The sequence below is a fragment of the Strix aluco genome, chromosome 5 (assembly GCF_031877795.1).
Source record: "Strix aluco isolate bStrAlu1 chromosome 5, bStrAlu1.hap1, whole genome shotgun sequence".
In the NCBI taxonomy this organism is placed as follows: Eukaryota; Metazoa; Chordata; class Aves; order Strigiformes; family Strigidae; genus Strix; species Strix aluco.
In genome coordinates, this window is record NC_133935.1 from 66,246,286 (window position 1) to 66,263,267 (window position 16,982).

The window sequence follows — 16,982 nt, forward strand, 5'->3', positions numbered from 1 at the left end:
CATTCAGGAGAGCAGACGCTGACGTTTTTATACTGTCTGTTTTAGGTTTCATACTGTGCACTCTACCAAGCACTTGCAATCCACTTATCTTCCCTTTGTATGCTATTTATTGCTTTCTAGCAACAGATATCCTGATTAGGAAAGATAGAAGTAAGTTAGTTTTCCCTCAGAAAACAGACAGGTCTGATTCTTCATGATAAACCCCATTTCTGTACAAAGGGCACCCACACCAGATTGGGGAACCACTTAAATCTTGGAGATGTTTCTAACATTTTCAGTAACCTCAGAGGAGGTGTTAATCTCTTATTAAAGGAGGGGGAGGGAGTCTGTTCTGAATTGCAGAGCCAGTTGCCCAAGGAGCCTTTGAGGGGCAGCATTAATCATAGGTATAGATACCCTGCAAAAGATTACAGAAACCACAGTTTAGGTTTTAAGAAAGAGGTTCAGTAAGTGCATACTTCTTTCAAATAACATCCCTGTGTTTGTATTTTCAAAGGTCCGAGATGGTGCCACACTTATCTTATCGAAAATGGGAATTTCCCAGCAGCCAGAGGATAATCAGCAAGATGTCCCAGGGGAAAGTAAGTATCCTGTGGCTTCCCTGCCTCCCAAAATGATTAGAAGTCAAAACCCACACAAAGAGAGTGACACTGCTATCTTGATCTTGTTTATCAAGCATGTCTGTGGAGCTAGATATTCCCCACCAGACTATATGAGGCTTATTTGCTGTGTGTTACCCACTGTACACTTGCAATGGTTTTCTTTGTCCTGATTATAAAAGCCCTAAATGATGGGGCTTTAATCATAATTGCTGTGAGTCTATGCCCTGGATTAATAGAAAGCAGTCTTAGCAAACATTTCCTTGCATATTTTGTTTCTTAGTCCCCAGTACCTCTATAGTCAAACCTTATGTTTCATCTTTCCTGAGCTTTATCTCTGTTTCTCCTTCCTTCCTCCTTTACTTACTTTCCTCTCCAAATTTCATCCCCTTATTAGACTAAGAATTGAATGAAATGTTCTAGACGAACCACAGCAGAGACCAGCCCCCCTCTCTTGTGACATAGTGGATCTGATGCAATTTTTTTATTGCATTTCTTACAACTATATTGCCTTGCAAACTCATCTCTGTACATTCATATTTTGTCTCCCTCTCTTTGAGTGATGTTTCACCAGCTATGCTAGCTTGGTTTTGTCTCGGTTTTATTGGTTGGCTTTGTTCATTCCATACATGTTATCTCTTTAGATGCAGCATTTTCCACAATTCCTTTGTTCTTTTTGAGGTTTGCAATCCACTGTAAATTAGCATCAGGAATTTCCTTGTAATGTTTCTTCTCACATCTCTAATGCAGCTGTTGCATAATTCTTGTATTGCTGTCTGCTGCAGCATGCTGGACTTCTCAACACAGAAGACAACCTGTTAGCTTGCAACCCATCTTTTAAAGCTTTTACTTCTACATGTTAGTATTCTGTCTAGACCAATTTCCTTTATCTCAAAACATCTTGAGACACAATACCCATTACAGCCTAAAATGCATTCAGATTTTTGTGGAAATATTTACTTGTAAATTTATGTTCTTTGTCACATGTGTTTCCTGTACATTTCAGATGTTCAGTTTCTCTGGTTTTTTTTATCGTTACATTCAGTTATTTTACGTGAGGTCGAAGTTAGATTTATGGAACGATAATTGTTGAGATCATTCTTCCTTCTATGAACTCACTTGATACGCTTTTCTGTCTAGCACTGATTGCAAAAGCCATTGCTTCACCTAAGTTTCACTCCTTTAAACAGACTTACTGATCTTGGATTTAATAGGTTTCAAGGGCAATTATTTCAAACATTGGAAATAATATGCCAGAAGTGTACATTTTTCAAGAAGACAGGTCTCAGCTGATAGCTCTGACGTATATTGCTGTTTAACAAAAATGTGCAGGCTTCCATTTCATTTGTGTTGAGTGTTGGCCAGGAAATGAGGACAGGCAGAATTACTTGCTGTTTACTTTTTAGTCTGTCCTCCTGGATGCTTTCTGTTGAGACTTTTTCCAGCATCCTTGAAGGGTCTTCTAATGGTCGTGACTACACTTCTGTTGCTATCCCCTTACCCCTTTAGTGGAAGTACCTGTCATAGTTGGCCAAGTGGTGACTACTCTGTCACAGCAGGTGCCAACCCAGCACGTTAACTTAAAAAGCCATCCAGTTTAATATAGAGCACAGTCAAGTGCAGCCAGGCAAGGAGCTGATTCCTAGTCCTTGTTCAGTTTGGTTGCACTGATTGCTGAGGTAACTGCTGAGGTGGTAGTTGTCTTCATTCTAAAGAAGTGGAGTGGAACATGAATGAAGCCTGGTGGTGTCCTTAGCTTGCTTTCCTTTCTTAACACAGAGCAGTGTTCAGTCTCCTGTTCTGGGCTCCCAGTCTTCATCCTCCCCACCTCTTTATCCTTGTGGCAGGCAGTAGAGGACCAGACCATGTGGTTTTCTTTTTTTGTTGTTTTTTTTTTTTTCTTTCCTCCTTCTCTACGATTATATCTTTAGCTGTGAATCGGTATGATGAAGCTCATTGAACCTATATGATCCGTACTCCAAGATGAATTCCTTAGTTATATGTGTGGCATTCTAAATTGTAAAAGACTTCTGAGGACGCTGCTGTCACACAAGAGAAAAATCTGCAGAGAGAATTCAGATCCCAAAGTATGGAGTGAAGACAACTTCCACCATGTTTCTTCTCCACAGCCTGTCTTGCACCATGGTCGTGGTGTGCAAATTTGGGAAGACAAATGTTTTGTGCCAGGCTAGCCCAGTTTCTTTAGTGCCGAAGGGTCCTCAGAGCTATCTGGTGGCAACTTGTTCTCTTGAAAAGCTATAAAATGTTACAAAGCTAGTGCAAAGGGACAGCCTGCAGTGACGGTGATTTGTGAGACACTATGTGTATAAAAGGGAGGGGAGAGCATCAGAGGCTTTCCCTCCCACACATACACATTTATATGACACAGGGATTTACAGGGTTGGAATAAACAGAAATCCTATCCCAGCTCTATGAATGAGGCTTGTGACGAAGTGGTTTTCCTTTTATTCGGTCTCTCATTAACTTGCACCTTTTGCATTGAGAAGTGTCAGCTGAAGCCATTGACTGTCTGCCAAAGTACTAGGCTTTGCTCAGAACGAAGATGTAAAACCATGTTCAGAGATGTTGCTCTAAAACCTGGCATTGCTTCCATGCTGCTTTTGATTCACAGCTTCTAACAGGAAGACACTAGAAGCTGGAGGTTGTGACAAATTAAATGAGCATCTTTTGCTTCTGGAGTTAATAAATGCAATTACTAATTTTTATCAAGATGAAGAATGGTTTCAATGATTTCATGCTAGTATTTCTGTACTGAACTATAAGCCAAAACAACACACTCTGTTATTCTGGGTTTTTTTCTCTGGGGTTTTGTTTTTTTTCTTTTTTTAATTCTGGATAAAAATAGACAGAAGGTTGCAGACCAGAAAAACTGATTAGCAGATCCATGTAGGGCAGCCCTTCCTTCACCTCCATGGAGCAGTGTATTCACAGCGGGAGACGTAACTGGAAGGAAGCTAATTTGCTGCAGGCCGCACAAGGGGAAAGGGGCTGTGTTGCCTGTGACCATCTCACTTGCCTCCATTATGTTTACGTCATGGTTCGTACCACTATAATTAGTCAATGCAGTCAATATTTGGCATTAACTCCCCCCAGTGTTATTTTCTATTAGCCAAAGAATGCCTAAGGGCCAAGACAAAGAGTTTGGGGAGAGGCATTTGACCCAGTGGGTGCAATCTTCTCCCCGCTTATGACTTGATGCATAATGTGGCTATTGCAGTAAACAAGGAGGGATTTTCCCCTATCTGTTATTTTCTTCACTTCCTGCATTGCAAAAGGAATTCCAGACTTCAGGACTAGCAGCGGTGCTTACTGTAGTGGTGGATGATTGCTATGAACGGTATCAATTGCGAAATCACAGCTGCTTCAAAATAAAGTGATAACTTTTATTTTCTTGCTTCGTTCACATGAACTTCCCAGTCAAATTAAGGACTCTCAAAGGACAACGTGATTTAATGTGGGATTTTTTTTTTTTCACTATCTGGTTAAAAAGAAGTAAAAGCCCCAGAAGACTGCATAGCTAATGCTTTTCATGAGGATCTATAAAGTAGATTCAAGCAGAAGTGTTGGCTTGGCCAGATTACACACAAATGTTATTTTCCCCTGTGATGTAAAATATTGAACATACATGCAAGCTGGTAAATTTAATGTAGCTGCTGAGGAACTTAGTTAATAAACTACTATGGCCAAAAATTTGAAAGGACAAAATTCATGCAATTAGAAACTGATATTTTCCGCTGTAACTGGGATTCAGTCACATTAGATATGTATACTAAAGCATAAGACTTAGCAGTAATGCAAAATAATTTGTGCAATAGGGCTGAATCACAGTTTTTATGGGAAGAATAACTTTCACATTTTTAAGACGTCAGTGATTTTAAATACACTGATTCAGTAACTTCCACTGGAAAAATGCCATTGATTTTAGGGACTATGCCAAGTAGATATAAAAATTCAGAAATTAAAGGAAGAACTAGCAAAACCAGGAGATTTGAAGCTAAGTTTGTGACACAGAATCTTTTGTCAAGGGATATTAATTGCAAATTAAAACAAATGTATCATCTCTTTTAGCACTGTTTGTAACAAAAGATTCTCAGGCGTAGAGTTTGTCTGAACATTCACATTGATGCTGAAATGCCAGACTCCCTTTATTCCACTGTGCAATCATTGAGCTAAGCTCAGGGACCAGATGCATGACCAAGTCACGGATAGCGTAACGAGGCACTGTAATCAGATGAGCTGTCATTAGATCCAGGTGCTTACTCCTCTTTCTGCTATATAGTAACAGACTTGATGTGAGTCTCTTTCTCTGGTTTAAGCTATGAAAACTGACAAACAGTTTGACAAACAGTCTGACAAACAGAATTTGCTGCACTCATTACCTCTGCCCAGTGGAGTTCATGTCCTCTCAACAAAGGGATGCATTTTCCCTCCTTTCAGCTACAAAGTCAAGTAGTGCTGGTCAAATGCCGATAAAGGCAGGTTTGAATTGAGGTACCATACTTTGAACTCAATAGTTAAGGTGAAAATGTAAATTGTAGTGGTGATACCTAGAAAAAACGTTGAGATCATAAATTCTTAAATTGCCACTGCCAGATTCACCAGAGCTGCTACAACAATATCTTGCCTTGTACCTGGAGTAGGCTACTGCCGTTTCTGCAGTGGCTGTTGGGTCAGACCTAGCTGAGAATTCACAAAGGGGTAGAGTAATTCAGTGTGTGGACCTCAAAAAATACACATACTATTCTTACGTGACCGAACAGGAGTTTCTTTATTGTGTGATTCCTTCCTCTCCCTTTGCTCTTGACAAAAGCAAGCTTTTTCAGTTTGTGTAGTATTGAACATTTAGTACTTGAGTTGTATATGTTGGACAGGAACAGAGTAATCTAGATCCTCTTGGCAAGAGGACAGGTATGTTTAGGATAGGGAACAAAGATCTTACATATACTTATGTATATAAATATTTTCGTGTTGCTGTTTTGGGTGTGGGGCATTTTTAGTAATTATTGCGATTGCTTTTTCTAGGGCATGCACTCCTGGAAGATGAAAATAAGGTCTGGCATCTAGTCCGGCCAGTAGATGAAATAGATGAAGGTAAATCAAAGCGGGGCAGTGTGAAAGAAAAAGAGAGGACCAAAGCTATTACAGAGATCTACCTGACCAGGCTTCTTTCTGTGAAGGTAGGGCTCAGCTGTGCCACAGTTACATCTTACTTCTATATATCTTGAGGTACAACTGAAGAAAATGGTGCAACTGTTAGTCATGTGTTTGGCTGCAATTTTGAGTATGTGTCATGTACATACAAGCTGATGTTCAAGGCTTTAAGTGATTAATATGCCCTGAGGAACATTACTGGGAAAGAGGTAAAGTATAACTCTCGATCAAAGCTGAGAACCATGATTATGTGTTCATTAAATAAGGATTTTTCTTGCAAGACAGATACTGTCCTCTCTACCACCTGTTTAGATAATATTTTGTTGGGTTTTCTTTTGAACCAAATGCTTTATAAACTGCTACAGAGCCTTATATTTTCTTGTTCTGTGTGACCAATGCTGCAGTATAATCTAGAAAAATAAAAATGTTTTCAAGTAATAATAGTCCTTTTAGAGTATTTTTAGTGCTTATACTGCAGAATGGATCACAAGCAAAATAACTTTGCAAAGCATTCCTCCTTGCAGAAAGAATTTAGAATAATGTGTTTAATGACCCTAAAGCCAGGCTCCTCAGGAAAATGAGTGTGGTCTGGCTCCAGCTAAGGCCATTTGTCCAAGTGTGAAAGTAGATGTGAAGGAAAGTCTGTGCATAGATGATAAACTCAGAACAAAGAGCCAGCAAGATTCTTATATCCCTCTCTTCTGTTAACAACTCCTTTGCAGCTGCTGCTTTTCCATTCCCAATAGCTAGTTTATAGGTTATTACCAATCTGGAGCTTCACTAACTCATTCACAGCTGGTGAGATGTTACGGCTGGGACCACAGCTACCGCTACAACCCAAGGACTGTCAGTGTGTCCTTGGTGACAACAGAGAGGCTTAGGGCTCCTTGCCTTCTCAGTCCCTGCCCTGTTCTGAGGCTGGCAGCTGGAGTGATGGTGAGAGAGAGGATGCAGCCCTTCAAATGTGTCCGTAGGGTCAACCAGCTGAGCGGGCACAAACTGCATGTGGCCCCAGCGGGGTCATCTCTAAAACAAGGGGACAGTCTCTAAGGTTCAGGCAGATTCAGGAATCCAACCAAGCACACAGCCCTCCTGGGGGCTTGGTGGAGCTTATGGAGCTGGGCCAGACTGGGTGTCTGGTGAGACCCAAGTGCTTGCCCTTAAACAAAAAGTCAAATGCTCACTGGTACTTTTCCCACTCAGTCTCTTTCTAAAAACTGCATGGTGTTCTGGAGTCAGAGAAACTGGAGGTGAGAAGCTGCAAAACCATTAAAAGTGGCTAACCATTATTTTATGTGAACAACAACTCTGAAGTGTAAATGTATTGTATACTTAGCAACCAGCTTCTGCTTCTTCTGTCAAGCAGAAAGCACACCTTTCTGTGCAAACTGTAAAATAGTTGGTGACGTCGCATCCTTTCAGTCTAGAACATAAAATTGTTCTCTAGAAGGTCTTTACTGTGTTGGCGGTTTGCAAAGCCACTGCACTAAGAAGTTACTTTTTTTTTTGTCATCCAGTACCCTTAGCACTCAGGATGAAGGCCAGTAGTGATTGCAACTGAATTATAGGCTGTTAGTGTCAATAAAAATAAAAGATTCCAGGATGGTACCAAGTTCAGCCTGTAACACAAATGTAATAGATGTTTTTAAATTTGCTTGTAGGGGACACTTCAGCAGTTTGTAGATAACTTCTTTCATAGTGTCCTCAACTCGAACCATGTGGTGCCACCAGCTGTGAAATATTTCTTTGACTTTCTTGATGAACAAGCAGAAAAACATGACATCAAGGATGAAGATACCATTCACATCTGGAAAACAAACAGGTACAGTATGAGTAATACTTGTATTGCAGAGAAATTAGAGTATAATTCCCAGGTATGTACTGGAACTCTTATCACAAATCAAAGTAAATTTCATTTATAATTCTCAGAATCATTGTAATTGAGATAATATGCTTATATGATCAAAAGGATTCCCTGTAAGCCTAGAAGCTGCAAAAATTAAACCAGCCTACCTATGGGGTTGTCATTGGCAGATTTACCACTTTACTTGTCTTTCTGCAGGGAAGAGGAAAGCAAGAGGCAAATGGGACTAGATTTACCTGTCAAAGTACAAAATCTAATAAAATACTACTCAGGTAGTTTCTCTAACCACACAGACATCTTCTCTTGCTATTTTGAGGCACTCGAGATTCTTATCGTATGAGTTTTTCTGTGAGACATGTAAAGTCTTGGTTTTCAGACATGGAAACCAGACAACAGATAGCCTGTAAAAATGTTGAAATATAAAATTAAGCTTCACTATTGTGAGCAGATCAAAATGCAAAACCCATACTTAATTTCATGTGATTTGCTTGTTGTAGAACATTTTTTGTGTAAAAAAGGATTATTTATCTTTTTCCTTGCTTTGCAGCCTGCCTCTTAGATTCTGGGTAAACATACTGAAAAATCCCCATTTCATCTTTGATGTTCATGTTCATGAAGTAGTGGATGCTTCCTTGTCAGTCATTGCACAGACTTTCATGGATGCTTGCACAAGAACAGAGCACAAATTAAGCAGAGTAAGTGATTTGCATTCTAAATCCTGACTACACTCATGCCTGACAAGACAAAGGGCATCCTCATAGACAATACCCATTCTCTGAGGAGATACAGACTTGATAGTTGCTTTTCAGTTTTATAATGAAGTTAGTATGTCACCACTTAGAGGTTGGTAAACATGTCAGTGTTACTGTGTAGTCTGCCAATTGACATTTATAATAAGGAGAAAATAGCAACTGTTTTTATGAAAAACGAGTTTAAGAACTGATTATTTCATATCCACCAATAGTTTAGTATCATCTTGCATTGATATATTTGTAAAACTCAACAGTAATGCCATGTGAAAACTTCATCCTTTTAGGACAAATAATCCCACCAATGTTAATAAGCATCCAGATGTTAATATCTGTAAAGCTCAAGTGCATGTGAATATAAAAGCTTGATCTTAAGCTCTTGACTTGTTTTCTAGAGATGTTCATAAATCAACCAAGTTTCTCTCTATTACAAATTTTTCAGGATTCTCCGAGTAATAAATTACTTTACGCTAAAGAAATTTCTAACTATAAGAAAATGGTGGAAGAGTAAGTATAGACTCTTTTCATGCTTATTCAGAGTTGTTAGGGCTTTAAGCCTGTGTAAGAGGAAAAGTAAATGCTGAAGCAGTCAGTCAACTGTCAAATGTTAAAAATTATACACCTGAATGTTAAAACATTCCCTTGGTGGTGGCGTTGGCAGGGTTGAAATGGAGTGCTGTTATGACCCAGTGCATGTTTGTGTCTGTGCAGACAGATGGATAGATTTATTCATGAGAAAATATGATGCTGTTTTCTGCAGTGGTTGTTGTTACCCATAAGATCTGTCTAACCAATGCTGCACTTCCATAACTCAGCAGAGATCAAATCCTGAAAACATTTTCACAAACACATTTTTTCTATTCCCTCTCTGACCCTATTCATTACTAATTTGCAATTCTGTGAATACCATGGAAGGTCTGCCACAGGACAAAACTCTTGCTAGCTGATGACTTCAAAAGTTTGAAGACCTGAAATAATCATCAGCTGCAATTATAAATAGATTTCTTTCCTGTGGTATGGCCCTGTACGATCAGGTACAATTTGCCTCTGTTGTGAAGATAATAATGACTGATGGAAGGCAGGATTACTAAAGGAATCATTGGTCTGTTGTGGTAGAGCATCTCCTGCATTATTAGGAAGCATGTTTAAAATAATTGCAAAATTAAAAGACAGAATTACCAGAATATCACAGTGTATTTCACCTAATTGAAAGTCTTTTTTCATCTGTTGCAGTTACTACAAAGGTATTCGTCAGATGGTGCCAGTTAGTGACCAAGACATGAATACCCATCTAGCAGAGATTTCTAGGGTAAGAACAAATTCCATTTTCTTGTCCTGAAATTGGATCCAAGTGGAGCACTGTCTTCTCTTTCCAACTCAACAAGTGGGTTTTTGTATGTGCAAATATTGAATGAGTTATTGCATAAATCTCTGAAATACTCCTGTTTAGTGTAGTCATGCCTTTTAGGCCTTTGAAATGTTAATTATTGAATGGAACCAAGAATGGTTATCATCACTAATCTATCTGAGTGATGTAGTTGCCAGAGCAAAGAGTTCAGATTTTTTCACATCCATTTTGGAAAAATTATAGCCCTCTTGAATTGTGTTATCTCTCCACAGCATATAGAGGATTTTTAGCATTGATCATACTGATAACAAGTAATGACTGAATTCAGAGTGCTACCACAGCAAAAATTAGACTCCAGAAATGAAAAAGGAGACACGTACATTAAGTGTAGCCTCTCTTAGAGCTGTCTATACGAGGGTAATACTTCTGCTTTACTGCTGCATGTGAGAAGCTTACCATGTGCTCACTCAGTGGCAATTCTTTTTACATTATAGGTTATTGGGGGTTACCTTTCATGGAGAAGAGCAGAGGAAGGTGGTTGCTAGCTGGGGACTCTGGTGGGAGACTGATGGAGCAAAGACACTGCAATATCTACTTCAGTCTTGAAAGAGCCTGTCCGCTCTGCAGCTCAGCTTAGCTAGAGCAGGCTTGTTCCTTCACTTGATTTAATTAGGAGAATCAGGAGAGGCCCTCAACAGTCTTAAAAGATGTTTACCCTGAGCAAAGACACAGTGTACTTACTGGCTGGTTTGCTCATTTGTTTAATTTAGTTGAAGAGTTTTAGCGTAAGGAGGATGTTTGGGGAATTTTTTGTGGTTTGTTTATTTCAGTGCCCTTAGGACCTAACATTTTGCAGATCAACATCCTCATGAGAGCATTTCTATTTTCAGTCATTCACTACAAAACTCATCTGCAGTGACATTTCATTTTCCAGTTCACTTTATTACACAAATTGAGATGTATATAAAATTAAAACATTTGGCGATTAAAAGTAAAATCAATAGAATGTTTTAACATCAGCAGAATATGTTGGTCCTTTCTATTTACACTATAAATTGTGATAAGAATTAATATGGAAGGAGTGATTGAAAATTGCAAATTTTGACCAGCTCTAGAAGTGACTTTTATACAGCAAGGAAAGATGGATGTTTCTTTGCTGCTTTATGCCTTGGGTAATCATTTATGCCAGTAGTAATATTCTGCAATTCTTAATTTTCTTAACTAACTTAAAATGCTAAAGGTGTAACTAGAGACTTGAATCTTACTCATTTGAATGAAAAACATCTGTTTAGACAGGTAGAGCACATTCACTAGATAAGTTAAATGTCGGGAAGCGGGGAGGGAGTAAGAGGTAATGAAAAGGTTATTTCCTGCTTCATTTAAAGTCCTTTGTCTCTCTCTCCCTGCCCTCTCTCCTTTCCACCTTCATAATTCAGATGGCTTTTTCCAAACCTGCTCCTGATCTTGATGAGTTACACCTTTGCTGTAGTGAGATGTGGATAATTTCAAAGAGTTAAAAAGAGCTGGAGAAAGGATTTCAAACAGCCATGACAGTGACAGAACTAATGCTTAATCTCTCAACAATACATAGATTGTACTGAGTAAATGCTTTAGTTATACATACCCATGTTGTTAACAGATGTTTGAGCTGTGGTTTGACGTTCAGAGTTCAAAATATTTTCCACCTCCAGTGTTAGAGTTGTGGGCAGGCTGGAAGAACACCAGCAAGAAAGTCTTGATCTAAAAATCACCAAACAAAGGTTTTCTCACCCCTTATTTCTGCCCCAACTGTCATTTAACAAAAGTTACAGGATGTTGAGCTTGCATTCAGAAAGCTTGTATACTGTATATTGTATTCAACAGTTGTGCACATGCATAACTTTCAGCTGTCTGTGATCATATTTTGATACGTTTTCTGACTGCTTGTGTTGTTTAACAGGCACATACTGATTCCTTAAATACGCTTGTGGCTCTACACCAACTCTACCAGTATACTAACAAATACTACGATGAGGTAAGTTGTGGCTTTGTTTCCATTTTTTAATATCAGTGGTAAAAAGTTATGAAGGCTAACCAGCCTGAAGGATCAACTTCAGGAATTCCCTGGATAACCAGGTAAAAGCAATGCTGAACAGAAAGCTTTAACTTTGCAGTTATCCACCTTGCTTGACAATTACACTGGTCAAGGGTGTGTTCTTATAAACGAACAATTTCATTACAGGCTCTCTGGTTTTGGTAGTGATAGTTTAACAAGATCTGAAAGAGAAATACATTGCAAAATCATTTCTCCTCAGTTCTACCATCATAATTCCTAAGAATTATGACATGAGAATGTCACCAAGTAAAAAGTAGTCATCAAGAGCTGTATCAGGTTTCAAGCCAGTGGGTATTTTTATTAGGAACAATATATTAAACTTGTGTTGCTTGTAGGAATGGGGCCGTGCCTTTCTTATTAGTAAAGATGCACTTAAAATTTCCATGCATGCTACCATCCCTGTTTTGCCGTGACAAATGAACTGCCTGCCCAAGGTGAGCCAGAGTAACTTGAATATAGCCTGATTCAAAAGGAGGCTCACATTCAGTCCAAAATGCTTTTTAGGTTTTTCATGCCCTGTGGAAAGGGGGACAAAGAATATCCCACTGTAGCTGGGCTGTGGCTATGGGTCTCCAAACTTAATCTGAAAACAAAAAGAGAGAAGGAAACTTTTATTCAAAGGTTTCCATGGAAATGAATGCCTCCAGAAAACTCTCAGAATTAAATCAAAGCAAGTAAGAACAGATGCTGAATCAAAAAGGAGTACAGCACATGTGAGCTCTCTCTGATTTGTCTTGCACCTCAGCACAGTTTGTGTTTTCACTTATATTTAGCACTAAAGGTAGTGAGTCTCATCCTCAACTTCACTGCAGCTGCTTTATACAGGAGCAGCCAGCCCGCTGCAGCTTTTAGACAGATGTAAGCAGGGAAAATCAAATCACCCAGAGAAGTCTTGCAACAAGAGTCAGTAGGGGAAGCAGCCAGAGGAATGCAGGCCAGCCCGATGGCGTTGGTTTCCTCGCCCCCCATCCCCAGCACTAGCCAAGCTGGCTTTCAGTGCCTTCCCAAATGTATCCATGGCCTGACCTTACAGAAACACTCGGGGACCCTGGATTACAGATGAACCGTAAAGCCCTGATTCTTTCACACCCCCATGTCCCTGCTTCCACTCGTGGTTTCACATTTGGTGGCAGGCACAGGTAGAGTCACCAGTCTGTGGGACTTCATCAGTGGCAGGCCAGCAAAGCCCAGTGCGTAGCTGCAGCTCTTCCTTTCATGAACATCACTGTGTAACAACAAGGTGCATCTGATGAAAGGGCTGCTAATTCAGAGTTATGGAGATAATCTGTCAAGAACCATTCAGTAAAATTAATCAAGCTTATTTATTTTCCATGAAAATGTTTTCATTTGCATAAATTGGAACATTTTGCAGCTGCCCTTGTCTTTATTACTGACGCAGTGGTTCCCAGCATGCGCTGTACCTTCTGCATCTCTGCAGGGCTTGACAGTGACTAAGTGGGTACACTCTAATTGTCCACATTTATATGAAGGATATATTCACCAGCAGAGATAATCATGAATTATTTAGTCTAGATTTGAGGAGTTACAGCTAGATGTAATTGTTTAAATTAAGGGAACAATATTAAATTAAATTAGGCCCCATTTAAATACTGTAATAAGTGTTTATTAACTCTGTCTTATAAAAATGTTCTCACACTTTAAAAACAAATCCATTAAAATAAATATTTCTAAACAAAGGTGCTCCAGTTTGAAACTCAAATGCTATACCAGCCCTTCAAAGTGAAATTATTGGCTAGATTGATACTGACTGCATTAATATCCGTTGTCAATGATGTGCAGGAAGTAGTAAGAACCACAGGCAGTGACAGGCAAACACTATTTCTCCAGTTCTTGTACTTGAAAGTTTATATAGTATTTAAACAGCTAAAGGTTTCTGCTGGATTACAGCGTCTGACTTTTATTAATCAAGACAGTTCTAGAAAAGAAACGGTTTTGCCGTGTAACACATTCTTCTAATGGAGAAATCTAATAGACGGTGGAAAAGTTTCCCTAAAGGATGGTGGAAATGAAAACCTTTCGAAACCTTTGAAATTTGATCTTGAGAAGCCCTAAAAAACTGCATTTGAAGAAAAGCCTTCTCATAACAGTTGACCTTTTCTAGCTCTTGTTTTCAAATCCCTTGTGTCTTAGAGTCATACCTTCCTATATATATATTCTGTACAGCAGAGGCTGCATGCGGGATGCTGGGGGGGCTCCTCTGTTGAGCTCTTTGCTTCCTGAGCTACATGGTGCTGGGCCAGAGTCTTGGCATTTCTTGGCGAGAGCCAAAGGGGAGCTGCTGGCAGCTCCCTGGTACTGTGACCAGACCGTTTTCTTCATCATACTACCTATGAGACCTTGCATTGCCCTACCTTATGCCAGTGCGTGGACCACCCAGAAGCTTCTCAGAACCAAAGCTTATGGGGATGGGGCTTAATTACTGCTGGCAAATAACCCGTAAGCCTTGTAAGGTGCACTGTAAGTAAAAGCATTTTCTTAAATATCTATAAAGACGTTTTTCCCCCTGCCTGCTCCATCTTGGAATGTAATATTTCACAAGATAAAGTACAACCTATTAATTTGCTTGGATCCCAGCATAATGGGAAACATTACAGCAACTTAGATAAACGGAGACGATCTTTTTTATTGCCTTTGTGTAAAAATAGAACATGGGCCCTACTAGATGGACTTTATCTTTGGTACAGAGTGAATAAAAAAAACTCTTTACAACCAAAGTAGTATCAAACACTTGGTCTGGGAACTATGTCATATATTTCAAGCTAAATGATTCTAAACATTCTGTGTTTATTTCTTCCAGATTATAAATGCACTTGAAGAGGATCCAGCTGCACAAAAAATGCAGCTTGCCTTCCGTTTACAGCAAATAGCAGCTGCATTAGAGAATAAAGTGACTGACCTTTGACTCAAAAGCCGCAATAAAGAAATCTGATCTGAAGATGTTCAAATTCATTCTTCCTGTTAAGGAAATAGTGTTCTATTTTTTAATGTATAATTACAACTTTAAATGAAATATTTCATGTTTTTTTGATAGCAGAGGTGTAATGTAAAGAATTTTTACTGTAAATTATGCTTCTAATTAAAAGCTGTGTTGTGTGTAAATGAATTTTCTGTGGGAAAGAGAGTCCTTTGGTTGGGGGCAGGGTGGGGGGTGGAAGGAGGAAAACCTATAGTTCATTTCATTTAGTAGAATCTGAGACATCAGCATTTAGGATTCATTATGCAAATAAATTCAGTACTATAGCATCCTTTCTACGTTAAGCAATATTTTTACTAGGAAAATAATAACATACTCAGAGACACATGCAATATCCCCTTTTATTTTGATAACTGGAAATTTACTTCCATAAAGCTCTAAAACTTAGTCTATGCTCATAATGAACATCGTGAACAACGTGTTTGATTTCTCTGCAAGATCTGAAAATGGGATTTACTACCACCACATGGTTCTTAATTTAATTATTTATGTCCATGGTGATGCACAGTATCGCACCCACCACAGTTGGCTGCGATGGAAATAAGAGTAATGTCATTGTAGGAGGGTTCTACTGATAAAAGTCTCGTTTGGTTCAGAAATCACTTCAAAGAAGGAATTAGTCCTTAAAACTTTACAACTCTTTGTTATTATTGTGAGTTTTATGATATATGCTAATGTGCCTTACTTGTACTAATTCTGTGAATCTGATGAACGGTTTTGTAAAAAGAAGCAGATCAGAAGAAGAAATATTTATGTGCTATTGAATGACTTTTGTGTGAAAAACATGACCAGCAGAATGCTTGTAATTAGCTGCTTGCCGAGAGTGTGCTGTTTAACATGATTTGATTATGTATATCTTATTTTAGAATGGTTCTGATGATTTTTTATTTGAATCTTGGAACTGTCCTAGAAATACCATCACTTGGTTTTACTGTATTTGTGATGTAAAATACTAGTATGATATTGGAAAAATCATATACCCATGTATTGAAAACCACTCAGTCAGTTTTGAGCCTTGGAATGCTGCATTTGATTGAATACGCACCATAACCCATAGCAAAGAAAATTGAAATAACTTGTCAGAAAGTGTGTGTTTACAATATAGGTAAGCTCCGTACAAATCAAAAAGTTAGGTACGTCTTCTTAAATTGCTATATTGCACATCAGAAAACTTTATTCCTCTTTGTCTTGCAAGTTTTTGGCAGTAAAGTAGCATTTTAATGAAGCGCTGCCATCTGTACGCCTTCGTTCATTGTCCTGCCAAGCGCCCGGACTCTGCTGATTCTCAGCAAGCTAACGCAGTGTCTGCCCGCTCTCCCTGCCCGGTAGGTTGTCACACAGTGACTTTTACTGTTTGTTGATATTTTTTTTCCCCCCTTTTTTGAAGATTTCCCAGTATTTGTCATGGGCCTTTCCTTCAGTTTCCAAAAATCAAAAGCCTCACCAGAACTGGTTTCCTGCCCAGTAGGCCAGGAGGGGGTTTTTGGTTTGTTTTGTACTCGACTTCTTGTATTTGTGTATAATCATTCCTGAACCTGCCTGGGCTGTAAGTTACTGTACACTGTTTAGGACTGAGGTACACGACTTCTACATAAAGGTGCTTTGCCAGCTACTCCTTCATCAACAAAGGCATCCTAATTTCATGGCTAATCTGTTTCTTTGTCATTATTTGTAAATCCTGTTAATTGTAAATCAAATACAATGTTGTTTTTTCCACCAAGTGTCACAGGATCTTTACTGAAATCGGTGGGTGGGTGTTGAAAGGGGTTTGTAATGCTTCCTCCAGGGGTGATAGAGCAGCAGCATCCGTCAGTCTGTGGTTGGTAATGGAGGAGCGCAGCCCATCCTGCAGATGGTATGCCTGACATCATGCCCTTTTTATGGGCATTTGCTCTGAAAAATGAGAGTACTCTTGAGAAGAGAGGATGTAGTGCAACATCCTTTAGCATGGTCTTCTTGCCTGATGAAAATCTATCGTGGGACCTGAAAGCCAATTAAAATACAGGCTCAGCAGCATCTCTCCAGAGAGATCAGAAAGCCCTGCTCAAGTAAGTAGGGCTTTCAGGGGGAACATTATGTGTCCCCCCACCACCAGTGACTTGATGCAGAGCAGCTGCAGGCGATCATAAGCTGCTGCGGGCTGTGGCAATGCTGTGGCAG

At 39.2% G+C, this 16,982-nt stretch overlaps 1 protein-coding gene across 2 annotated transcripts in view; it reads left to right on the forward strand.

Moving 5' to 3' along the window:
- Positions 1-16,538, forward strand: part of PLXNB2 (plexin B2) — a 262,361-nt gene extending 245,823 nt beyond the window's left edge. For both annotated transcript variants that reach the window (XM_074827664.1, XM_074827665.1), the window contains exons 32-39: positions 497-581; positions 5,643-5,797; positions 7,433-7,593; positions 8,183-8,330; positions 8,827-8,891; positions 9,618-9,693; positions 11,672-11,746; positions 14,646-16,538. In XM_074827664.1, coding sequence (XP_074683765.1) covers positions 497-581; positions 5,643-5,797; positions 7,433-7,593; positions 8,183-8,330; positions 8,827-8,891; positions 9,618-9,693; positions 11,672-11,746; positions 14,646-14,750 — 870 coding nt within the window. In that variant the 3' untranslated portion in view covers positions 14,751-16,538. The remainder of the gene's footprint in view (positions 1-496; positions 582-5,642; positions 5,798-7,432; positions 7,594-8,182; positions 8,331-8,826; positions 8,892-9,617; positions 9,694-11,671; positions 11,747-14,645) is intronic.
- Positions 16,539-16,982: the final 444 nt, after the last annotated feature.